The following is a 26,027-nucleotide window of genomic DNA, read 5'->3' on the forward strand; positions in this document are numbered from 1 at the left end:
GGCCCCTCTTGCCTCCACTCTGGCTGCAGGGTCTGGATTAAAGACTTCTCGTGGCTTTGGCAACCGAAGCTGCACAGATGAAATGTTTTGGGGTGTGGGGGAGACGTTTTCCTTCTCCAAGAGGCATGGTTGTGAAGGCCCCTTGTGTTCGGTCCCAGCTCTGCGTGTTACTAGCTGTAGTGCTTTGAACAAGCCACTCGGCTCCTCGTGGCCTCAGGCTTCCCATCTGTAGGACGGGGTTACAGTAGTGCCCACATCCCTGGGCTGCTGTGAGGCCTCAGCGACCTCATTCTGGCAAAGCAGCTGGATGAGCGGCTGGCATGTGGCAAAAGGTGTTATTACTTTTATAATTGTTATTTTCACTGGGTACCAATTTTACCAATTTTCAGGAGAATTTGTTGATTCGTGTTGCCTGCCAACAAACAGTTGGTTTTCCGAGACCTGGGAAGGGTAGTAACAGCACGTCTTGTTTCTTGTTTCGGGCCCGCAGATCATAGCGAACCACCACATGCAGTCCATCTCCTTTGCCTCGGGGGGAGACCCGGTAAGTGCCCTTGGCGTTGCTTTCTCCTGCTCTGCTCAGGGATGCTCCACCGGCATGCCTCCCAGGACACCATAAAGTTCACTGTGATGCCAACCGTTTCCTCCTGGTTTCATAAGCGCTTTTTGACTGCCCTTTTTTTAGGGGTAACCCAGGACAAGGACCTACTGTTAATTTTCATTTCATTAGCCGAAAGCTGTCAGGAATGCTGGAAGCATTGGCCTTCTCAAGGCGTTGTGAAATAGCTCCCGAGTCTTCCAGAGTGGAGGGGCGCTCTTCTCGTGACTCTGCACGCTCTCCTCTGTTCCTGTTTTCCTAGTGGACCCCTGCCGAGGTCCTCCATTTCTGTATTTTAAGTCTGCTGCAAGGCTATGAATTTACTTAGTCTGGTTAATTCATAAATATTTGAAACTGGCATTTTTCTCTCCAAATCTAACACTGTAGGCTTGTAATGGTTTGTTTTGCCCACAGGAAAGGAGTTGCAGGGAGAGAGAGTAGAGAATAGAATGAGAGCATTCTCTTCTTGCATGGCTCCTTTTGTGACGAGGGCGGACCCGCGTGGGAACTCGCTCCCCAAGTCTGGTCAGGAATGCTCTGATACCATGTCAGGGCTGGTTTCAGGGTCACGAGAGGTGGGGCACGGGGCCACACCCACACACTCACTGCTGTCCCCTGCTGACAGCCCGGCCCTTTGCAGGGCAGGGGGTGCAGAGGGCGGCGGGGACAATGTGCCATCAGCCCTGTCCTGCATTGATGGGGACAAAAGGCTCCTCCAGGACTGTCATCACATTATTTTTCACTGGTCTGGGTAAAATTTTCACCAGTCTAGGGAAACATTTAAAAATCAGGGCAAGAGAGTGAGTTTTTCTTGGAGTTAAATATACTCAATTAAAAAAATTATTCTATGTCCTGAGAAGGTGTCCTTTTGCTGTTAAGTAGCCTTTTTATAATAAAAGGATGATGGTTTATGGGTGGGTTTCTGTTCTTGTTGTGGTCTTCCGTAATCAAGCCTTCCACGGGACGTTTCTGGAGGTCATGTCTGGACAGCCGTGCACCCTGGCCCTGATCTGTGCTGTTCCTGCACGCACGTCTCTACTCTCCCTTTGCCTGTATCTGTGTCGGGCTCCACTTAATTTGCAGTGACTGTCTACTTGCCTGCCCAGCGTGACGCTTGGAACCATAGCTTCCTAAATTCGGAAGGTAACCCAGCCTGAAAGAGAAGAGGGAGAGAGACTGCACCCCTGCACCAGGAGCTCCTTTCAGAAACTCGTCTCAGACCTCACCGTCATGAGGACATTAGGAGTGGAGATAAAAAGATCTAGAAAACAGGAAGCCAGATACTTGGCTTGTGTTAAGATTATTTTATTCTCCAGGATGCACACAGCTCTGTGAACTGTCCTCAAATTTCCCCATCATTGAAAAAAAAACAGAGAAAGCATTTGGTCATTCAGAGACCCTTAAAGTAATTCATAACTTTTTATGTTTTTCTGATTTTTTCTGATACAGACAATGTCCTGATACCAGGGGACACTTTCCATTTTAACCAATCCACGGCCTATGGCATTGTGTGTGAGTTCCCATTCCAAATGTGTTTGTAACCGTTACAATTGGTAGATGTTTTAAATAAAACCAACAATTTTAGGCTCTGTTCCTTCTTATGCTGCCAAGTGTGTATCTACTTATCGCTTTGTGCCTCCGTTTACCTAGTAAGAAAATGGTATTTTGAAATGTCAAATAAAATAGACTGGAAAACACTGTTAATTTCTCAAAAAAAACAAGGCACACTATAATTATAATCTACTATTGTTAGCAGCGTTAAAAGGCTACCAAAAGAATGCCAGGATAACGGTCAGACTCGGGAACTCTTGGGAAGTGAGAACAGAGATGGGCTCAACACAGAGCAGGTGCTTGGCAGCCCAGCTTTGGAAGTCAGTGAGCTCCCTGAGAGATATCGAGCACACTGTTCCGAACAGCAGTCCACTCCCCACGTGCTGGAAAAGGATCAATATCGGGCTCAGAAGAGCTCCGTCCTGGCTTGACCATCGACCGTCTGAGCGACAGGGACACATCACATCTCCTTCCCGACCTTCCTCCCTCGGCTTTGAGCCAGAGCAGTGTTTCTCAGGCTGGAGTAAGAATTTAAAAAGAAGGATTTCCTTGTATATGTCACTAGTGTCCACTCAAATTAATTTGTTTATCCAAATGTGTACAAAAATAAATATAGATTCTTTATGTTTATACTTTTTATTCAACGGTAAACCCCTACCACATTTGGAAGTCAGATAATGATAAACACAATAAAGCCAACAGCATTCAAAGTAATGTTAATTTACCGTGATGGATAAAGTTCTGAAACTCTCTATCCGCTCCCAGTGTGGTTCCAGAACGGGCCGCCACGGCGCGTTCCGAATCTCGCGGTCAGCCTCTCTCCACCACCGCGGGCGCCAGAGGACTCAGTCCTTCCACTAATTTCTTCTATTCAAGCAAAACTTCAGTCATACGGCACAGTGTACAAATGCGACATTAATTTGCTTCAGGCAGGGCAAAGGCATCTACTCTGACTGTCCTTTTCTAAGGCTTTAAAAACCAGGCGGCTGTAATGTTGGAAGCCCAATGCAGATCTTGGCACTGAGATGACAGGCAGAACTTGATGACACAGTGATCATTCAGATGATCCTGATATTCTTGTATTAATTTTTAAGATGATCATGGAAATAAGAACACAAAGTTAAAAAGAAATTCTTATGTCATCTCAAACACTGGAGAATATACCTGCCCAAGCAGGGTTCCAGGGATCTCGGTTTGGGAAACACCAGTGCTCCCTAAGGACCCTCCTGACACTGACTTCTCCTGAATCCTGGAAGAGTGGCTATGATTACAAGCTGCAATCTTTACTTTGGCCAATAGCTTCGTAGTCTGACCAGAGCTTCCTTGGCGGAAATGACAGGAATCCAGGTGACTGGTTTCACTGTCTCCCACTCCCTTTCCTGGGTCAGCCTGTGACTATACTGATGGGTAGTGGCCTGAGCAGGAGGAGGAAGCGGCTAGGACGGGCTGCAGGCTGGACAGTGACCCCAGGGTGGCAGCGTGTTGTTTCAGGAGCGGCTGGAAGGCTCTCCCTGCCTGGCCTGCTCTTAGCGGGTCCAGGTGACTTCCGGGCCAGTGCGGCCTGCAGTGGGCGCTCGTAGCGGGTGCACGCCCACCCACACTCACCTTCAACTCCTCCCCTCTCTCGCCGGAGGGTTTTCTGGAGCACTTCAGAGAGAGCGGGGCCGTCTCCGCCGCCCTTGGAGAGCAACAGTGAAGGAGCGACGACAGAGCCTCACGGATGCTGAAGCAGCGGGCGCGAAGCCGTAGCCTGGAGCCTCCGACGCAGCAGCATTTGGGGAAACCTGTGACAACAGGGCAGGCCTGTCCCAGCTGCCCCCCAAGACTACTTTGAGTGTCGAAAATGTCAAGTTAGCAGGGAAATCCTTTCCGCTCTCAAGAACTGAGTGCCTTTGACCTTTTAGTGTGCAGCCATCCTTTGGACATCCACTTCTGACTTTCTCACAGTGTGGCCGCCAGCCCTCCAGCAGCACCTCCTGGGAACTTGTCAGAAACGCACATGTGGGGCCCTACTCAGACCCATCCAATCCATGACCCTGGGCTGGGGCTCAGCCGTCCGTGTTTTAGCAAGCCCTGTGGGGGTCCTGACACCAGCTCAGGTTTGAAGACCGCTGTTGTAGACGGCCGACGGCACTGGTTCTCAACCTGGGTTCATGTTAGGATCATCGGAGGTGCTTTTGAAAATCCCTGATGCCTGGGCCTCACACTCAATCCAGTTGAATCAGAGCATCTGGGAGCCGGGACTCAGGCGTCAGCATTGTTAGAGCTCCTGGGGTGACCCAGCATGCGGGGAGCAGGTGCCCTTTGCATCCTGGCTGCTCAGAGTGTGGGCGAGGAGGGGCAGCATCAGCACCACATGTAAGCTGGCTGCCAAGGCAGAGCTGCGGGCCCTGCGCGGACCTGCCGAGTCAGAATCTGCGTTTCACAAGATGCCTGTGCTTGCTGCCCACGGCACAGGCTGAGAAGTGCCGTCTTCCTGGCTGTGGTCTGGGCGGCGTCTGGTTACTGAGCTGCTGTGTGCGCTGTGTGTCTGGCTGTGCCATCTCTGGCTTGTGACGAGTAATGTGGATGTCTCGTTTTCCTTTGACAGGACACAACAGACTATGTCGCGTACGTGGCTAAGGACCCTGTCAATCGCAGAGGTGAGCAACGCCTGATCCTTGCAATGTGTCACTTGTATCCAGTGGACAGAGCACTGGCTGTTAAATGTCCCTCATGCTCTCTGCCTCCTGCATCAAAATGAGCAGGTCCCTTCTGACAGTCGAGGATAATCGAGGCTTGTGGGCATTGAGTCGGCAGCACACTGGGCCGGGTCAGGAGACGCTGGATGTCTGTGAGCTTCAAGCACACACCTGTGTCCAGACAGCTACAGCAGGTGCACGTGGCTGCACACTGCCGCTCTCACTCCCCCCAAAGGTGGCCTCGGCGACACACAGAAGACTCCACAGCCCGCCTGCCTTCCTGCCTGGCCCCAGCTCTGTGTGCATCCACTGCCCACTAAGCCACCCCGAGATGCCACCACTGCCCTGCCCAGCCCTGAAGGCCAGTGTCCAAGCTCAGGGGCTGTCCCCTGACAGCCCGCAAAGGTGCGAGGGCCTCAGACGGGGCCGGGCGGGGGATCCGAGGCATTCAGGCACTTTCCATCCTCCTGGGCCCTTACTCTGAGACCCTCCCTCCACACCCACTACCTGGTTTCTTTTGTCGCTGATAAGCCAAAGCCCCACCCACTGGGTGCTGACAAGCCTGGTGGGTGGGCCGACCAGGGTGCAGTGCCCTTGAACACCAGCCAGCCACCATGCACTGTGCAACTGCAGGTTAGTCTTGACAGAAGTGACCCGTGGGGTTCATAACAACACAAGACAGCACTTTCCTCCACTACCATCGGCTTCTCTGCACCAGCCCCCCTACCCTCCGCCCCAGGTACCAGCTGTTAAGATTTTCTAGTGTGCTTTGCAGAACTTTTTCATCCACATACATACATGTCTTCTCTTCCCCTTTTAAAATTTCCATACAGGTGAGATCTTAGCATTCTGTGTGCTCCCCACCCCCCAACACTGTGTCTTGGATGTGTCTTCAAGACAGCCTGTGTGGTACAGCTTCACTGATCCGTGACATGGCTTGGTGTGATGAGATGGGTCCCAGGTCCACCGGCCCCAGGGGCCCTGCGTACAGACCCCTGCTTCTTTCCCAGCATGTCACGGGGCTGTCCTAAAGATGTGGGGATGTGGGGTTCTGTGGTTAACATGTCAACAGACTTTGCATTGCTGTCCAGTCTGGCGGTAAAACCTTGTGTCCCCCTGTGAGGGTGTGAGGGGGATTTTCCACCAGGCTTTTGCCGCCCTAGCTAGTGAGCTGGGGGGCTGTCTGTCCCTCCTTTCAGCTGAAGGTCACACAATCCTACAGAGAATGTCACTGTGATCCCAGGTGCGCTGGGGTGGTCGGGGATTCCCCAGGTGAGGTGTTCTGATACAGATAACACCCCCTTTGTAACTGTCACAGTGTCGCTCCTGAAGCCGAGGTGAGTGCCCACGAAGTTCCAAGGGTAGATGAGAAGAGAGCACAAAGCATCCGCTTCTCTCCTTCACCACCCACGGGACCCAGGGGAGCTCAGTCCCGCTCCGTCCCCATCTCCTTTCCTACCATCTCCCCCTGCCCTCCAGCTTCACTGACCCCCTGGCTCTGCCTTCAATCTGCCAAGTAAGCGCCTGCCTCAGGGCTTTTGCACCTGCTGGGCCCCACGCCTGCAACATTCTCACACCAGACTTTCGCGTGCTCGCCCCTGACATCCTTGAGGCTTCTTCTCCAACGTCACTTTCCAGGATGGCCTTCCCTGGTCGTGCTGTATGTCGCCCACGCCACCGTCCTCCTCCATCCCCTTTATTTTGGTATTCCTAGGTATTTTGGTATTGCATTCTTGGTTGTGTTAGTTTCCCGGGGCCCCTGGAGCAGATTACCATAACCAGGCAGTGCGAAACAACGGAAGTCTCTTCTCTCCCAGCTCTGGATGCCGGGGCTCTGAAATCACAGTGTCGCAGGGCCGTGCTCCCTGCAAAGGCTCTGGGGGAGGACCCTTCCTGCCTCTTCCAGTTTCTGGTGGTCCCAGGAGTCTCTTGGCTCTTGGCAACATCAGTCTAGTCTGTTCTGTCTTCATGTCACCTCCGCGTCCTCTGTGTCTGTGTCTTCTCCTCTTCTGTTTCTTATAAGGACACTTGTCATTGGATTTAGGGCCACCCTAATCCAGGATGACTTCATCTCAAGATCCTTAACTACATCTGCAAAGAACCTTTTCCACAGGGTCAGAGGTCAGGATGTGAACATGTCTTTTGAGGGCCACTGTTCAACCCACGATTGTGGTCTATTTTTCTCTCTGTTTTCCGTGTCCACCTTCTAGACGGCAGGCTTGGTGACAGCGGGACTCTGCTGTGGTTCTCGCTCTCTCCCTAGACCCCAGGGCAGGGCCTGGAACACAGTGGGTGCTCAATAAGTGTCTGCTCAGTGAAGTCTTCAGTGGATGTTTTGTACATTTTGTCCTGTGCTCACGTGCAAGAATTTCCCCGGGGCGTGTACCTCAAGGACGAATCACCGTGTCTTTGGCATCTTCAGATTTTCTAGAATGGTTATTTCACTTTACAATTCCGCCAGCGGCGTGGGAGGGCTCCTTTTGCTTCCTACCTTCTTCAACACTTGGCATTTGCAGACTTTTAAATTCCTACAATCTGATGGGTGTGAAATTATCTCCTTACAGTTTTAGTTGACCCCTCTGGGGCTAGGACGCACATTAAACGACTCTTAGCTAACAGCATGGGAGCTGAATCGTGGAGCGCTTGCCTGTCTGATGAAAGAAGCTGGTCACTGAGGAGCAGGTGGATACGCGGAGTGAGCAGACTGGGGTGGGCTGACGACTAGCCCTGAGCTTGGAGAGTCCATTTCTCTGCTAGGAATCCACTGTGTTCAGTGTTCATTGAAGGAGTGAGCGTTGTCAGCCCCCTAGGACGAGAAGGCAGCGCCCCTGTTTCGTAGGATCTTCTCTAATTGGGTGTTGACTCCAGGTGTCTCCAAGGTGCCTCTCCAGTCACCAGTGGGTGGGGGCTGTGGCTGTGAACTTGAGCTCTTGGAGCATCTGTGCATCTAGCTAAGAGGACAGTGGGAGACCCCGAGGTGGGACCCCCCTCGGGGGCTGGACTGCCCTGGGAGGCTGGATGGCAGAGAAGTGTGAGTCGGGGGTGAGCGGGTGGGTGGGGGCATGACTTCTTAAAAGGGGAGCACAGATCCTGGGAGCTTTTCTGCAGAGTCCCTCCATGAAAACAGTGCCCACCGAGGTGGCATGGCCCCCCCACAGGGTGTGGAAGCAGTTCACTGTGGTGGGAAACAGGCTGGAGCCTGTTTACAGTCACTGCCGACCTGAGGTTGAGGGGGGCACTGCCCCATAGTCACATGTCAAGGGCACGTGACTCAGTGACACCCTTTCTGTGTGTCAGCTGCTCCCGACCACAGAGGGCGTGCGGGAAGCAGGGGTTTGCGTTTTCAAAGTTAAAAAAACAACGGTAATCAATCAGATGAGATAAGGAATCAGCCCCTCCAAATTCAAAATGATTAAGAAAAGTATTTCAAAGCTGGAAAGATGAAGTTCCATCCATCGTCATTAACGATGCCGCTCACCCGACACTGACAGGGTGCTGCCCTCAGGGCTAAAGGGCACCTTAAACTTGTGTCCCTTTTATCTTTATCTTATCTTTTTTAACATCTTTTAAAAGATATTTTTGTAACATGTATGCTATTATATTAATGCAGGAACACATGTTAATAATTTGTAAGGGGGTGGACAGATGCTCAGTACGGTAAAGAATTCTTTACCGGTGGGCATGAGTTAGACAAACCTCCATGGCCTCTGATTTGGAGATGTGAGACATTTGGGGGTTTGGTGGGTGTGATGGGCGTTGCTAGTGCTCACCCATGTCCCGTCATCCACTCCTCCCCTGCTCACAGAAGGCTGCCCCTGCCAGCCCTCCTGGGTGGGAGGAGCTGGGGCACAGTTGTGTGTGGTGGGCGAGAGCAGGAGGGATGAGGCGGTTGGTGCGGGTGCAACTCCCCGCTCTCTCTTTCTCCCCTGGGTTGTGAGGAGCCTTTTTGGGTTGAGATTCAGGATGGAAAGATCAATGCAGCCTGGCCCACTGAGTCACTGCCTGGGAGAGTTGCCCAGAAATGAGTGAGCAAGAATGAAATTATGTCCAGCCACTGAGATGTCGGGCTGTTTGTCATTGCGGTGTCACTTGCCTGTGCTGACGAACCGAGCAGCTGCCCCGGGCGGGGTGTCAGAGAGCGGGCTCAGGTGACTGGAGGCCCCAGCTGGCCCGCGGTCCCTTTAGTGGGCAGGCGGCCAGGCAGCCTTGAGCTCCGGTGGATAGGTGCAGCCACTGCCTCTGGACTTATTTGGAGCAATGAGGAAAACGTGACCTGGCACCCTGACGTTGGGGCTGTGGACCCACAGTGTCTCCATGAGTGGGAGATGTGGGTTGACCTTTGGAAGGCTGCCAGTGAAGAAAGACGCTGTGATTACTAGGGCTGTAGCATACTCTGCTCTTAAGGGGCTCATCCCACAGAGGGATCCCAGGCTCATCCTTTGTGGAGTGGCCTGATGAAGTCCCCTCACTGGGCCAGGGCTGAGCTGGCTGCTCTGGGGTCTGAGCCAGCTCTCTTGGAGAGTGACCACAGCCTCGCTTACTAGTCAGGGAGAGAGAGCAACACAAGCAACCGAGCCCCACACTGAGCCCCCCACACTCCTGCACTACTGCTAAAGGGCCAGTTTCCCCAGAAGGGATGGGATGAGGGATGGCCCCATTTTGCTGCCTCTGTGTTGGTTTGGGGACATGTTTTAGGTTTCATGACATCATTTTGAGTCTTGACTTGGCACCACCGTTCTGCACGTGCCTCTCATCGAGTCTTGTCTGTCTTTGCCCGTGAATGACGCCTCTGACTCCATCCTTTCTTCATGGAGGGGTGAAGCAAGCAGACCTGATGGTCACCTCGGCATGGACCTCTCATTCCTCGCACCACCAGGTCATACAGGTCAGGTTAGAAGATGGTAGCTTTTGGCTAAAGACCGTGGCAGTATCTCAGAGCAGTACCCGGCCCAGAGAGACCATCAGCCCAGGCTTAGTTTTGGTTTTGGGGTGAGTTTCTGGAACCTGGAGAGGCCATCCTACAGGAGGCTCCTCAGACCCAGCCACCAGGGGACGCGCCTCAGTCCAGTGAGGGCCGAGCCAGGTCCTGGGGCCTGGGACCCTGCTTTAATTCTGCTTCTGCCGCCCTCTGGGATCTTAGACCGACAGGCTCGACCCTCACCAAGCGAGGTGCTTTGCCCGGGGCCCTGCAACTTCCTGAGGCCCGGGAACTGATTAGAGAGGGCCCTCTTCAGGCCTTGTGTCCTCCGCTGTGCAGGGGATGAGTGGGCCGCGCGGGTGGATCATCCGGCCCCCTCCGGCAACCTTACTCTCCATTCACTCTGTCAAAGGTTTGGGCGCTGCTCTTCTCCTTAGAAGAAAAATAAGCTGCACTTTCTTGACCCGTCTGCCATCTTTATTCTGGTTCTCCAAAGTCTTTGCCAACCAGTTCCCTTGGCTGGTGCCAATGCTGGTGGGCAGCAAGGTGGAGGGCGCGTGCAGCTGGAGACTCAGGCAGGTGGCAGAGCCAGGGTCTCCCCTCGCTCCAGCCCAGACCCTGCTTCCCTACTGGCTGGAAAGACAGGCCCGCCTATCAGTGAACGAACAACTGTGCAACTGTAATGGCTGTAATATGGGCTTGCTTTGTGCCAGCCCGGGTTGACACCTAATAAATACTAATATCAACAATAAAATAAAATTGTATGAATAATCAATAATAAAAATACAGGTGGGCCATCTGTCTCCTTTGGACAAAGCCCTTGGCCACACCTAAGATAGGACAATGTATCTGAGGGATTGCATCACAATCCGAAGCAACAGGAGAGTCACTGCTCTTCCCAGGAGATGATCTCAGACCCGCACACCCTCCTCGAGCCTACGGGGAGGAGCCGGGCACTCTGGGCCTGGCAGCTGCACCGGGGTGAGCTCCCTGTGCTTGGCTGGCTTTGTGCGTAGAGAAGGCAGCCTGGTGATGAGACAGTCGCCAAACTGTGGAGGCGGCGATGTCTCTGTCCCTTCCTGTGTAGTTTCCCATCTCAGTGCATCCTCTTTCCTCTGTGTCCTGGGTTCTCCTGCAGAGAGGGGACAGTCAGTGTCTCCGGTGCTGGAGAACAGCTACCCCTGTAGAAATGGCTCCTCCTCACCCCCAGGCACCCACTGCGCTGCGGGAGGAACCTCCTGGAAACACTGTTGCGTCCTAACTGTAGGAAGAGAAAGGTAGAACGTATACACACACATCTGTCATCTTCTGCAGGGAGAATGCCTTTATCCCGTTAGTAACAAGACCGTGTCATGCTGGTCACGGTGACACGTGGAGGGGCTGTGGCTCTTCCGAGGGATGCCGTGGACATGACCTGGGGGAGACGTTCTACTTTCTTGTAGAGCAGAGGGAGACCTTCTCCCATGGTCCCCCGACTCGACCCTCTTTTCTGAGAAAGTTTCACATGGATTATGCTGCATCCTGGCCACAGGACCGTGTGTCCTCGTGGGACAGTGGGTGCCCGTCCCAAAGCAGTGAAGGGCTGCTCCAGGCCCCCAGGGCCTCTGGTCTGGCCGCCAACACCCCTAACTTTGATCTCCTCTTTAGCACAAGCCGCTTTTCTGAGAACCTACGTGAATATCGAGTCTCAGATTAGAGTAGCTACAGGTGTCGTGTGGAGGGGTGGTCATACTACTTCATTAACCTCCCTTCAAAGTCTTCCTAAAAGGCTGCTCTTCTTCCTGCTTCGAGCTGCTGCGTTTCGTGATGACACTTTCCTCCTCTGGGAAGTAAGTGAACAACATGCTCTGAGTCCATGGAATAGCTCGGGATTCACTCAACAAGAGCTGGGTTAAATCCATTTTTGAAGCCTCATGGGGCCTTAAAGGGACTCAGTTCTTGTTACGATCAGGTTCTTTGTCATGTCGAAGTTTCCTTCCAAACCCTGTTTCCCTATTGCGTTCTGAATTCTAAAGAAATTGAAGAGCGATCCATTTGAAATTTTAAAATGTAAAAGGTACTTACAGGGGCCGGCTCCGTGGCTGAGTGGTTAAGTTCGCGCGCTCCACTGCAGCAGCCCAGGGTTCGGATCCTGGGCGCGGACAGGGCACTGCTCCTCAGGCCACGTTGAGGCAGCGTCCCACATCCCACAACTAGAAGGATGTGCAACTAAGATATACAACTGTGTACAGGGGGGATTTGGGGGGATAAAGCAGGAAAAGCAAAAAAAAGATTGGCAACAGTTGTTAGCCCAGGTGCCAATCTTTGGGGGAAAAAAAAGTACTTACAAATGGAACCTTGAATTTTGGAGATCATGGGCTATTAAGAAATGTGTCCCTACAGTGACACTGTTCGGCTGGGGGTCCCCAGGGATGAAGCTGCAGGTAGACCTGCCAGGACGTATTACGAAGGATACGTGCACCTCCTTGTCACTCTCTTCCTTTCGTGCCTGGTGGACGTCACCCTCAGGAAGGGCTTATGGAGAGGAGCTGGGGAGCGTCAGCATCCGTCTCTAACGGCCTGTGTCCTTTGCTCTCACAGCTTGTCACATTCTGGAATGCTGTGATGGGCTGGCCCAGGACGTCATCGGCTCCATTGGACAAGCCTTTGAGCTCCGGTTTAAGCAATATTTGCAGTGTCCTTCCAAGATGCCCGCTCTCCACGACCGGTGAGTGGCAATGTGACCCCATTTGCAGCTTCCTGCATTTTACGACCTTTCCTCTTAAAAATGCTGCAAAAAGGGAAAGCCGCAAAACCTCCTCCCTGAGGTGTGCTCTGGACAGACACAATTCGTCATGGGGCTTCCTGGGCTCACAGACACCTGGCTGGGGCTGGGCTGGGGCTCAGGAAGCCAGCAGATGGAAGCCGACATATGGGCGACCCTCCCCATGTTTGGGAAAACATTTCCTTGAAACTATAGTGACAGTAGCCAAGGTTACAAAAAAGCGCTGTAACGTGTTTCCATTCTGTTTCCTCTGAAACCATGTGATGTTTCCATATGTCGCCGCCCATGTCTGCATCACCACGGATTCTACATGTCCCGTTGTCCTTGTCGTCATGGTTACCCAAAGTCCTGATTCAGAGCTCCCTCCGGAGGCTCTGTGCTCGGGAGGACCACTGTTGGCCTTTGTCACTTTGAGACTCGATGGCCTGTGTGGCCCTCGGCAAGCTCTTGAACCAGTCTGACTCTCAGGGGCTTTCTCCGTAAAATAGGAATAATAGTGGCTTGACAGTTGTTGTTGTTAAGTGTTAAATGAAATAGTAAATGTGAATAGGAATTGTGCGATATTTCGTTTATTGTAAGAAATGTTCAGGGTCTACCACTGAGTTTCCTTAGGTCTTAAGAATGTTCTATGCAACATAAAGCATTAAAAAAAGTAATATGGGGCATAGTGGTCATACAATGTCTGTCCTTGATTGAATTTGCTTAATGAAAACCTATTACAATGGTGTGTTCACTGTAAATGAAACTTTATTTCTCCTAAATTTACTTTTTACGTTTTTTCCCACGCCTACAGCCACGCTCTGTGACTTAGTCGTGAAGGCAGTGCCTACTTTCCCCTTCATTGTTATGGAGACTCTTTCATCTCTCTTGTCATCACCTTTTTTGAGAGAGACTGTTAATTTTTTTTCCTCATCCACTGGGAAATTTCTTTTAAGAGATTCGTTCGGAGGTGCTTGTGAAGAGCCCACTTTTTGCTGGTTATAGAAGCTTCTGCAGCCTCAGACAAGCATGTGCATGAAGCGTTAGAGTTAGAAGGTGGCAGGGACTGGCTACCCCCCAGAGGGAGAACAGATGTGTCAATTTTATATGTAATGGGACATCGTCGTTAGAAAGAATACATCATACGTGTGTATTACCAGAACAAATCTCAAAAAACTTTAAATGGAATGAAAAAGGATATGATTGATTTATGGAAATTTTAAAAACATACAAACAAGGTATATACATATAAATGTGTGTGTATAAAGAGTATAAAAACATGCAAGAAAACTGGTACAGCCACTATGGAAAACAGTATGGAGATTTCTCAAAAAGTTAAAAATAGAAATACCCTATGACCCAGCCATCCCATTACTGGGTATCTATCCTAAGAACCTGAAATCAGAAATCCCAAGAGTCCTTTGCACCCCTATGTTCATCGCAGCATTATTTACAATAGCCAAGACGTGGAACCAACCTACATGCCCAGAAACTGATGATTGGATAAAGAAGATGTGGTATATATACACAATGGAATACTACTCAGCCATAAAAAAAGACAAAATTGGCCCATTCACAGCAACGTGGATGGACCTCGAGGGTATTATGTTAAGCGAAATAAGCCAGTCAGAGAAAGACGAACTCTATATGACTCCACTCATAGGTGGAAATTAGCATATTGATAAGGAGATTGGATCAGTGGTTACCAGGGAAAAGGGGGGGTGGGGGGAGGGTACGGAGGGGGAAGTGTTGTACCCACAACATGACTAACAATAATGTACAACTGAAATCTCACAAGGTTGTAATCTATCATAACATTAATAAAAAAAAAAAATTGTGAACTATAAAAAAAAAAACATGCAAGAATATTACACACCAACTCTAGGATATCTGGGGCTGGGGCTCTAACTGTGTTTGTCAGGTGTATTTCCTCCCTAGCATTTTATAATACGAATGTTCTGATATACAGAAAGATTTTACAGTGAACGCCTGCAAACCCACCATTTAGATTCGACCATTAACGTTTTGCTGTTAATATCACATATCTATCCATCCAAAGTAAGTTTGACAAATTTTATTTCTTTAAAAACAAAAAAGCAAATATAGCAAAATAGCAAATTTTAAATCTCAGTGGTAGATGTGTAGGTATCTCTTCTATCAATTATTATGTTCTTCTGCTCTTTTGAAATTTTGCGTAGAAGTCAAGTAAATGTACTAAAACAGTACATACAAAATGGGTGGAGGGAGTTAACTGAACTGAGGTCCTCTGGGAATGTATTCAAGGTGTGACGTTCGTGTATGTTTCTATATAACAAAGTTTGAAGAAGTTTTGGAGGAAGACAATGAAGTAGACAGATCTTATCTACTGAGAAAAGCTTCAGCTCCAAATGCAGCTATTGGCATGAAATTTCTAAAGCAGAGCAGTCACGGGGGACTGCCTCTGGCTTCATTTGTGGGGGGTCCCTGACATCCATCTCCCCTCGTCTGACTTCTTGTGTCCACTGAGCAGGTCTGAGAGAGAGGGTGCAGGGGGGACGTGCCTCCCGTCCAGCTGGGACAGCCTGGGCCACAAGAGCACCCCCTTGCCTCCTCCACTGTGCCCCTCCTTGCCTCCCAACTCTGTTCCAGGGACCCTGGACTGTGGAGGGCGCTGGCCAGTTCCTTCCAAGATGCTAGGGCCCAGGAAGACAGGAGCTTCTACTGTGAGGAGATCTCCTTGGGTTTTCTGCTCACTCTCTCAGGCCATTTCTCTCCAACTGGGACATGTGAGCTGGAAGTATGAGAATTTGGGGCAGTCAGCTTCTTTGGCCACAGCGGTCGGAGTGGAGATGGGAACAGGTGAGGGTGGAGTGAGTGTGGCAGTGTTAGGGCCTACCAAGCCGCCCCAGGATATCTGAGTGCCATGTTTCTGGGCGTACCCTCCCCCTTCCTTCCTGTCTTGCTAGGGAGTGGATGGCTTTATTGTTTGTGAATTAGTGTTTCTTCATTGTATTAATTATTGGGGGAGAGACTCTGTGATCTGGATTCATGACCTGTCTCCAACTGGAGATCAAAAATAGTACTTTTAAATGAATGGGTTTTTTGGTTATAGCCTGATTTTCCTTGAAAGACTTTTCCTCTGATTTTTCTTGCAGAAATCCAATGTCAGTTTCAACACAAAACTAGAGAAGACAGTGAAAAACAAATCAAATGTGGGTTGTTTTTGCACTGTCGTGTCTGTTCCGTTGATCTACATAGCCATCCTTATGTCGGTACCTCGTAGCCTTGAATACCGTAGGTTTGTAGTAAGTTTGAAATCAGGAAGTGTGAGTCCTCCACCTTTGTTATTCTTCAAGATTTACTTTGATTCTTCGGGGCCCCTTGCATTTCTAAATAAATTTTAGCGAAAAAAGACGTTGGATTTTGATAGGAATTGTGTTGAATCTGTAGACCAATTTGAGGAGTGTTGCCATCTTAACAACAATAAGTCTTCCAATCCAGGAACACAGGATGTCTTTCCATTTATTGAGATTTTAATTTCTTTTAACAATGTTTTGTAACTTATAGTGTACAAGTCTTGCACTTGTTTTGGTAATTAGTATTGCCAAAATAATAAATATTTTGTTCTTTTTCTTACTATGATAAATAAAATTGTTTCTTAATTTTATTTTTGTTTTTTTCATTGTTAATATATAAAAATACAGTTGATTTTGTATATTGATCTTGTATCCTGCAAACTTGCTGATGTCATTTATTAGCTCTAATCATTTGTGTGTGTGTGTGTGAATTCCTTAGGATTTTCTATATATAAGATTGTGTCGTATGCAGATAGGGACTGTTTTTCTTCTTCCTTTCTAGTCTAGATGCCTTTTATTTCTTTGTATTAACTAATTCCCCTGGCTAGAACCTCCAGTACAATGGTGAATAGAAGTGGAAAGAGGGGACATCCTTGTCATTTTCCTGATCTTAAGGGGAAAGTGTCTAGTCTTTTGCAATTAATTGTCTTGTTAGCTGTGAACTTTTTGTAGATGCCAATTAACAGATTGAGAAAACGCCCTTCTGTTCCTAGTTTGTTTAGTGTTTTTATCATGCAAAGGGGTTGGATTTTGTCAAATGCTTTTTCTGTGTCTATTGAGATGAGTATTTGGTATTTGTTTTATTCTATTGATGTGATATACTATGTTAGTTGATTTTTGGAGGTTGAACCAACCTTGCGTTACTGGGATAAATCCTACTTAGTCATGGTGTATAATTCTTTCTATATGTTGCTGGATTTGGTTTAATAGGATCTTGTTGAGAATTTTTCCATGCACATTCATAAGGGATATTGGTCTACAGTTTTCTTTTCTTGCAGTATCTTTGGTTTTGATAGGGTAATATTGGCCTTATAGACTGAGTTTGGAAGTATTCCCTTCTCTTCTATTTTTTAGAAGAGTTTGTGAAGAATTGTTGTTAATTTCCCTGTAGATGTTTGATAGAATTCACCAGGAAGCCATATGATCCTGGGCTTTTCTTAGAATGTAAGTTTTTTGATTACTAATTCAATATCTTTTACCTGTGACAGATCTATTCAGATTTTCTATTTCTTCTTGATTCAATTTGGTAGTTTGAGTCCTTGTAGGAATTTTTCCGTTTTATTTAGTTTATCTAATTTGTTGGCATGCAATTAGTAATAGCTTCTCTTATAATCCTTTTTTATTTCTGATGGTTGGAAGTAATGTCCCTTTTTCCTTGTTAATTTTGGTAATTCCCTTTTTTCTTGCTCAGTCTAGCTAGAGATTTATCTGTTTTGTTGATTTTTCCAAGAACCAACTCTTGGTTTCATTTATTTTCTCTACTGTTTTTCTGCTATTTCACTTATTTCCACTTTAATATTTATTATTTTCTTCCTCATGCTTGCTTTGGGTTAAGTTTGCTCTTATTATCGTAAGGTAGAAGGTCAGGTCATTGATTTCAGATCTTCTTTTATGTTATAGGCATTTACAGCTACAAATTTTCCTCTGAGCACTGCTTTAGCTTCATCCCAAGTACGTTAGTTATGTTCTTTTTATTTTCATTCGTCTCAAAGTATTTTCCCTTGTGATTTCTTTTTTAACCCATTGGTTATTTAGAAGCAAGTTGTTTAATTTATACATATTGTGAATTTCCCATATTTCTTTCTGGTATTGATTTCTACTTTGATTCCATTATGGTCTCAAAACATGCTTTGTATTATTTCAATCCTTTAAAAATTTTAAAACTTGTTCTATGACTTAATATATGTGGTCTATCTTGGAGAATGTTCCATGTTCACTTGAGAAGAATTTGCATCTTGCTGTTATTGGGTGGCATGTTTTATAGATATCTGTTAGGTCTAATTAGTTTACAGTGTTGTTCTGTGTTCTCTTTCCCAATCTTCTGTCCAGTTGTTCTATCCTTTATTGAAAGTGGGGTATTGATGTCTCCAATTATTAGCATTGAACTGTCTATTTCTCCTGTTGATTCTGTCAGATTTCACTTGATATATTTTAGGATCTGTTGTGAGGAACATATAGGTTTATAATTGTTACGTCTTCTTGATAGATTGTGTTTTTATGATTATAAAATGTCTTTATTTGTCTCCAGTAACAATTTTTGTCTAAACGTCTATTTTATCTGATATTAGTAGAGCTGTAAAGCTCTCTTTTGGTTACTGTTTACATGGAATATCTTTTTACATCCTTTTACTTTCAACCTACTCACATCTTTAAATCAAAAGTGTATCTGTTGTAGAAAGCATATAGTCAGATCATTTTTTTTTTTTAATCCATTCTACCAATCTCTGCCTTTTAATTGGAGTGCTTACTGTATTTACATTTAATGTAATTGTTGGTAAGTTAGGATTTTTGCCTGCCGTTTTGCTATTTTTTTTCCTGTATGACTTATGTCATTTTTGTCCCTTTATTCCTCCATTACTGCTTTCTTTGGTGCTAAATAAATAATTTTTGAGTATACTATTTTAATTTCCTTATTGTTTCTTTTACTACTTTGTAAAGTAATTTTTTTAGTGGTTGCTCTAGAGATTATAGGTAGCATCTTAATTTATAGCAATTTAGTTTCTATTAACACTAGTTTAATTTCAATAGTACACAAAAACCTCTCCTATGTAGGTCCCTTCCTCCGCCCTCCATTGTGCCATTATTGTCATGAAAACGACATCTTTATACACGTGTCCATCAACATAGATTTACGTTCACTGCTGTATTAAGTTGTCTTTTAAATCAAACAGGAGGAAAAAGTAACAGGCAAAGACGATATTTCCACCGTCTTTTATATGTACCTATGTAGTTAACTTTATTGTTCTTCTCTATTTCTTTATGTTGATATGTATTAGTTTAGTGTTCTTTCATTTCAGCCTGGAAGAACTTCCTTTAATATTTCTTGTAGGGCAGATTTGCTAGTCATAAATTTTCTCAGTTTTTATTTATGTGGGAATGTCTTATTTCTGCTTCATTTTAAAAGGATAGTTATACTGGATATAGAGTTCTTGATAGTCTTTTTCTTTCAGTACTTGGAATATGCCATCCTACTACCTTCTGGCGTCTGTTGTTTCTGACAAGAAATCATCTGTGAATATTGAGGATCTCTTGTATATGATGAGTTGCTTCTCTCTTGCTGCTTTCAGGGTTCTCTCTTTCTCTTTGGCTTTAAAAAATTTGATTATGATGTGTCTAGGTGTGAATCTCTTTGAGTTTATCCTACTTGGGTTCTTTTTTGTTTTTATGAGCTTCTTGAATGTGTAATTCAATAATTTTCATCAAATTTGGGGAGTTTTTGGCCATTATTTTTTCAAATGTTCTTTCTGCTCCTTTCTGTCTCTGTTTTCCTTCTGGGACGCCATTATGTGTATGTTGGTTTGCTTAATGGTGTCCCATAGGTCTGTGAGGCTCTGTTTATTTTTCTTAATTCTTTTTTTTCTTTCTATTCTGATTGGATAATCTTAATTGACCTATCTTTAAGCTCTGTCATTCTTTCTCTGCCTGCTCAAACCTGCTGTTGAACCCCAGTAATGGATTTTTTATTTCAATTATTAGACTTCTCAGAGCTAGAATTTCTATTTGGTTATTTTAAAATGTCTGTTTCTATATTGATATTCCCTATTTGGTGAGACAATGTTCTTATGTTTAGTTTTCTGTACATGGTCTCCTTAAGTTCTTTGAACATATTTAAATTAGCTAATTGAAAGTCTTTGTCTAGTTAGTCCAAAATCTGAGTTTCCACAGGGACAGTCTCTATTGATTGCTTTTTGAGTGTGTGAGCCATACACATGTTTCTCTGCATGTCTCATAATTTTTTGTTGAAATTGAAAATTTTAAGTAATATAATGTGGCAAGTCTGGAAATCAGATTTCTCCCCTCAGGATTTGTTGTTGTTGTTTGTTGTGATTGTTTGTTTTAATGTCTTTTCTAAACTAAATCCATAAAGTCTGCATTCTTTGTCATATATGACCACTGACAATTCTGCTCAGTTCACTTATTAGACAGCTAATGATTAGAGAGAGATTTCCTTAAATGCCTGGAAACAGTGAGTCTCCCAGTCTTTGCTGAGCATCTCTGTTTTTGTGTTGGGGTGGTCCTTCAACACTCAGCCGGGCAGTTGACAACTCTGCCTTAGCTTTCATTGCCTGCTTGTACAAAGCTACAAGGTGAGCCAAAGGTGAGAACTAGGGCCTTTTCACATCTTTTGTGAGCAGACACCTCCTTGGACATGAACACATCCCTACACATACATGTGGCCTTCTAGATTTCTGGAAATAGATGGAAACTTATCAAAGCTCGTATGGACATCCCATTTTCTAGCTTTTCCTTTTAAACTTTTGATGAGCCTACTCTGCCCCAAATGTTATCCACTGCCTCAGGGAGCCATGACATTAAACAATTGCCTCTAATTGTTTTTGACAGATGTCCCTGGGGAAGAATTTTTACCTGGGCAAGCTCTGAATCAGGTCAGAGAAAGACAGCCTTGGGAGTGGGGTCTCCTGGGGAGTGATCAGACAGGTCGTATAGTGATTGTCCTCTGAGAATGGGAATGGCACTTTGAAGGAAACTCAAGGCTGTTTTGTCCCCTCGTGTGGCTGTCGGGCTGCTGGTTTTCACTGTGATTATGGGCTGTTGGTTTCCAAGGCTGCCAAGGATATGAAAATAGGGCAAATTAAAATGCCACAGAGCTGCTGTTCTTATAGCTATTGTTTTGGTAAACAACAAGGAGTTTAATAAACACTCCTCAGGTTGCTGCAAGATTCTGGTTAATTTCCAGGGTTCTGAAAAGTTGATCCTGAAAAGTGTTTTTTGCTAGTCTTCTTGTTAACTTTTCTGGAAGAGAAAATTTTGAGAGGTCCCTACTCTGCCATTTTCCCTGATGTCACTAAATCTCCTTTTTTTTCATTGATTTTGTTTTGGGCAAATTTCATGACTTATTGAAATGTGTCTGTGCCTTGAGGATCTGGTTACCCTTAGATATAAATTTTTCTTTCCTAATTAAAATGTACTTTTTAAAAAAGAGTTCTTTCCTATTTCAAATATGCCTGGAATTTTCCAAAGGGTAGAAATGTAAATAAGGCAGAGATATTTGGTCAAACAACTCAGTTGCTTTTCGTATGTGTCTGAGACCTAGAGGCTGAGGGGGCAGTGACTAAACTCTGTTTTCTGGAGTGACAAATACTATCAAATATTAGATTTGTTGTTTTTGACTGCAAGCTCTCCTTTTGGCTAAAGCCCTTAAAAATCCTCTTTTAACAGAATGCAGAGTCTGGATGAGCCCTGGACTGAAGAGGAGGGCGATGGCTCAGACCACCCATACTACAACAGCATCCCAAGCAAGACGGCCCCTCCAGGGGGCTTTGGGGATGCTCGACTGAAAGCCAGACCCCACGCCCCTGACACAGCGCAGGTAGGTCTTATACCTTTTTCCTTGGATGATGGCAAACTGAGCTTGATTTCCTTTTATTTTCTTCAACTTTATTTTCAGGCCGGTGTTCTGTCCAAGCTTTGATGGAGTAACTCACAAGCTTTGTCCCCTCGGATTTCACAAAACAGACCAGTAGGAAAGGCTTTTGTTTGAACATCACCAGGCGTTAGTCAGATGCCTAGGAATCATATGTGATTCCTGAGCTACAAACCTGGGCATCCCTGCTCCAGCCTAGAACAAGCCTTGTTATATGGCAATCTTAACGAGGGGAAGAGAGTCCAATACTTTAAAAAGGCCTAGGGTGCTTTAGGTTCTCTGAAAAGACAGTGGATATAGGCCTTTAAAATGGTGAGAATTTTATGAGTTTTTCTACTTTAGTCATGTCTCTGATTTTCCCTCTAACTCAAAATTCTAGTAAGGCAATGACTAGTTCTAGAGTTATGGGATCTCTAATCTTTATAGGGAATTTTTTGATGTCATCTACTTTATGTGAATGACATTTGACACCAGTAAAAGTGGTAGAATAACATTGAAATTGTGTCAATACCTCTGACACTGAGAGAGGATCGACTGGGTGGACTCGCCCAGGCATGATGATTATGGGTGGGAAGTATATTCTGACTCTCAGAAACCCTCGAATGGGGTTTAGTCGGGGGCTTGATGAGGGACCTGGCTGCATGTGGAGAGCACAGGTTACTGTCGCGCTCAGGGAACGGGGGCGTGAAGACAAGGGGGAGGTTGTGTAGCTTTGATGAGATGCTGCCTCTTCCTCACGCCCACACAAACTTACTTCCTAAATCCTAATGCCAACCATGAGGCACCAAGGGAAAATTGGGTGTAATCGGGGAGGCAGTCGACCCCCAGTGAGGTCACTTCTATCGCACCATGGCTTTCAAAGGTGGGGAAACAAGAAGATAATTTTTTCTCTTTGTGAATTCACACGTGTCTGTAGTTTTCAGGAAAAGAGCAAACTTACTACCAGGGGAGACACTTAGGAGGCCCGACTGCTGAAGACTGGCGGCAAACAGCTGTCAGGCAAGGTGAGAGGCCGGGGGAGGGGACGCGACACCAGGACACACGGAGGCTGTGTGCTCCCCCGTGGCCATCCACCTCCGTGGAGCTGCAGAGTGACCTGCAGGACACACCTGCTGTGGGGCAGGAGCTGCAGGTTCTAGCCGATCACAGGGCCAGAAACGACGGCGCTGGGGGAGGCACTGGCCCACGTCAACTGGTGCCTCCCTGGCACCAGCACCAGCTCACACCCCTTCGTGCACCCCGGACACTTTCCACCGCAGGCTTTTCCCCGGCAGGAGGGCCTGAGGACTCCACCTCCCCAGGGGCACCTGCGCCCATTTCAAGCAGGAGTTGGTTGGGACTCTGTGTGTGTTCTCTGCCCTCCCTAAGCTCCCCAGCAGGGCTGGGCCCCTGGGGCTCCAAGGAGGAACCAGTAGCTCCCCTTCCTTGCCTCACCCCCCTCCCCAGTCCAGGGTCAGCTTCAGGAAGAAGGGAGAGACACCTACCCCGTCAGAGGTGGCAGCAGGGGCAGCACAAGTCCCTCACGGGCCCTGGGTACCTATGGGGGACACTCCACATCTTGTCAAAGCGTCAAGCATGCACCTGCATCCCATGTTAAATATCACTCAGACATGACTGTCTAAGGACCTACCGCTAGCTGCTAATAAGTCTCTATTCTCTAGACAGTTATTTCTGTACATGTACATATATGTGTGTATATATATTTTAAGGATTTCTTTTAATTTTAAACTTTTCCCTCCTCCAACATTTTCAAAACTGTTTCAATAGCTCTGAGCCCTTGGTTATTACTAACTCTGAGGGTCTGAAGGAGACAGAGTGGCAAGTGGATGAAGATCCAGTTTGTGCTTCCCTGTATATCAGTGTAACCATTTATTGGTTTACTGTTAAGGCATCTCCCTGGATTATCGTCCTTTGCGTCAGGGAGTAAATGATGACGATTTATTTGAATTGCCCCCTTGTGAGAGAATTCCGTGTCTTGCCTGCCCCAGCTGGCAGATGACCCACCCGTGCTGCCCAGTCAACAAAATGCATGGCTCTACCCCCCACCAGGATGGAAACAGCGAACCAAAGTCAGAACGCTTCCCGAGGTGCTTTTTCACTATGTTCTCTGTACACTGAAGATGTATTTGGATCACTCTCGTGTTCACAGACATATCGTAACTGCTGGTGACCGAAGGAGACACGTTATTTACTTTAAATGTTCACTTTATTGAAAAATATGTCAGATTTATTGAAATAGGAGGTCCTTTTTTGTATTTTCAAGTTATTCCGGCCTGATCAAGGACAGCCACTGTAAGAGATGCACCAGGGCCCCAATGAGCCTCACACACGTTCTTGGCCTAGAACTCGAGACTCATAACTCTCAATAAATTTCAAGTTCTTATTTGAAAGCAAGACATATCTTTTCCATAGAACAAATTAGCATGCCCCTTGTTAATTTGCTAGCGGCTGTTCCCCCAAAATGAAACCTAGCTCTGGGTGCGGCCCTGGGGCGTGTGTCCACCGCCCCGACTTGGTACCTGCGTCGTCTGTCTGGGGAGGGGCCGTCGTCAGGAAGCCATTCTTTGTGCTTTTGGTCGTCTCCTCTTACAACTTAGTTTGTAAAGTTTTTTTCACAGAAGGATTTGTGTGCAATACAGGCACACGCGTGAGCACAGATGGCCATCACCAGGCCAGGACGCGGGACCCAGGAGCGGCCTGGGGAACAAGGAGACCTTGTTCAGCAGCAGCAGACACAGTCAGGGCTTAGTGGGAGGCGCTCCTGGGAGGGACTGTAGCAGGACACTTGCCTTCTCACACTCACAGGCCGGGGACGGTGGTGTGCTGCCGAAAGTCCTGCCACAGGCCCTGGGGAAAGCTGCTTCAAAAACCCTGAGCTAACTACTGGATTGAGCTGGAGTGAGCCAGCTCCAACACCCCACCGCCCATAGGGTGTGAAACATAACCTCGCCCCAGAGGTGTGACGGCCAAGAGGCGATCTTGAGAACATGTCTAAGTGAGTTAGAGACAGGGCTCCCGCAGAGAGAATCCGATAGTGATCTGCAGGGGACCTTGGGCCACACCCCTCACTCACCTCGGGCAACACCGCAGGGACTCCCCAGCCCAGCCTCTGCACACTTGGGCCAGTTGGGAAGCCCCAGGCAGGCACTGCCCTGGGCGGTGTAGGCGGGTCCTCAATCACAGCCCTCCCTGGACCTCCTGTGTTGAGCCAGCAGCAAGGCCGGCTCCACGGGAGGCTCAGGTCATTAAGACCGAACTTCCTAAAACAGGGCACTTGCGTTGCATTGCTGGAATGGAGGTAATTTATGAAGTGTTCACCTTCTCTTGAGAGAAAAAGAGAGAGAGCAACTAAAACAAGGCTTGCCGCTCTCCTGCTGGGGTATTGGCTCCCGGGGCCTCTGTAAAGGGCATGAGGAGACCGAGGCAGCTTCTGCCACAGGTGCGGCCAGCTCGCTCCCGGCCTGCTCAGGTGGCCCGGAGTCTTGGGGAGGCCCCTAACCATCACGAGGGCCCTCTGTCATGGGCTGGCAGGTCCCAGTGTGACAGGAAGGACTGGAAAGTGTCCTAGCCAGAACAGAACAGTGCGTGTGATAGGATCGAAGAGGAGATTTAACAATGGGTATCTGCAAGAAGGATTTTCTCATCCATGGGCTGAAGGAGCTTCTCTATGAAACACTGGGCAGCTCAGCTGTGGATGCACCAACAGCGTTACCGTCAGAAGAGACCAGAGGGCTCCTTTTCTTGTTGCAGGGTCCTTGGATGTCTACAGCACGCCGGAAGGCAAAGGTCCCGCAGCCCTCATGGGAGAGGCCCCCGCCTACGTGAATGCCCCGCCCGGCCCCACCCCGGACAGCAGCGCCGAGAGCAGCCCCAGGAAGGATCTCTTCGACATGAGTGGGTTTCCGTTCACCTCTGGTTTTCTCCTATGCTGAGGTTGCTTTTCACACTGTCTTTGATTTGAAATTTGTGCAATTATTGACTTTTCTGCTAGTGGGGTTTTGATTCACGTGATGACTAGCTGCACTTTCCTGGGTTACGATTGGGCTTTTCAAGGCTCTGAACTTGGCCGACCTCTGCTTTGGGATTACAACCCTCTCTGCAGTCCGGGGCAAAGCAATTCCCCCTTTTGGGAACTGACTTTACTCTTGCAGATCTGCACATGTGTTGAGACAAATGATACACATAAATAAATGCATTTATTTATTTATTTATTTAAATATTAATTGGCTATCGTGTGCCAAATACTGTATCAGGCGCTAAGGATGCCAAGATGAAGTGGCCAGGCCCCCATCTTCACAGAGCCCCCAGTCTGTTGAGCAAGACCAACACATAAGCCAGAAACTGCACCCCACCCCCCCCCCCCCCCGGTGTGCATGCACATGCTCGTTCTCCCTCTCACTTTCTCTCTCTTTCTCACCCTATTCTTCTCCACTGAGTACAGACATTGTGTGTATTCTACTTACTGGGGATACACAGGAAAACTAAATAGACAAAGTCCCCCTTCCCATGGAGCTTAAATAACCACTGGGGGTTACCAGGTGGGACAAGTGCTCTGATGGAAAGTAAATCATGGTAGGAAGAGTGACTCGGAGCTCC

At 47.4% G+C, this 26,027-nt stretch overlaps 1 protein-coding gene across 1 annotated transcript in view; it reads left to right on the forward strand.

Annotated features, from left to right (window-relative positions):
- The window catches only part of SHC3 (SHC adaptor protein 3), a 123,783-nt gene that overhangs the window by 76,962 nt on the left and 20,794 nt on the right, over window positions 1-26,027 (forward strand). Inside the window, exons 5-10 of the mRNA XM_008522579.2 lie at window positions 491-544; window positions 4,740-4,791; window positions 12,329-12,455; window positions 21,227-21,377; window positions 22,348-22,435; window positions 25,182-25,325. Coding sequence (XP_008520801.2) covers window positions 491-544; window positions 4,740-4,791; window positions 12,329-12,455; window positions 21,227-21,377; window positions 22,348-22,435; window positions 25,182-25,325 — 616 coding nt within the window. The remainder of the gene's footprint in view (window positions 1-490; window positions 545-4,739; window positions 4,792-12,328; window positions 12,456-21,226; window positions 21,378-22,347; window positions 22,436-25,181; window positions 25,326-26,027) is intronic.

Source organism: Equus przewalskii, chromosome 22, assembly GCF_037783145.1.
Source record: "Equus przewalskii isolate Varuska chromosome 22, EquPr2, whole genome shotgun sequence".
In the NCBI taxonomy this organism is placed as follows: Eukaryota; Metazoa; Chordata; class Mammalia; order Perissodactyla; family Equidae; genus Equus; species Equus przewalskii.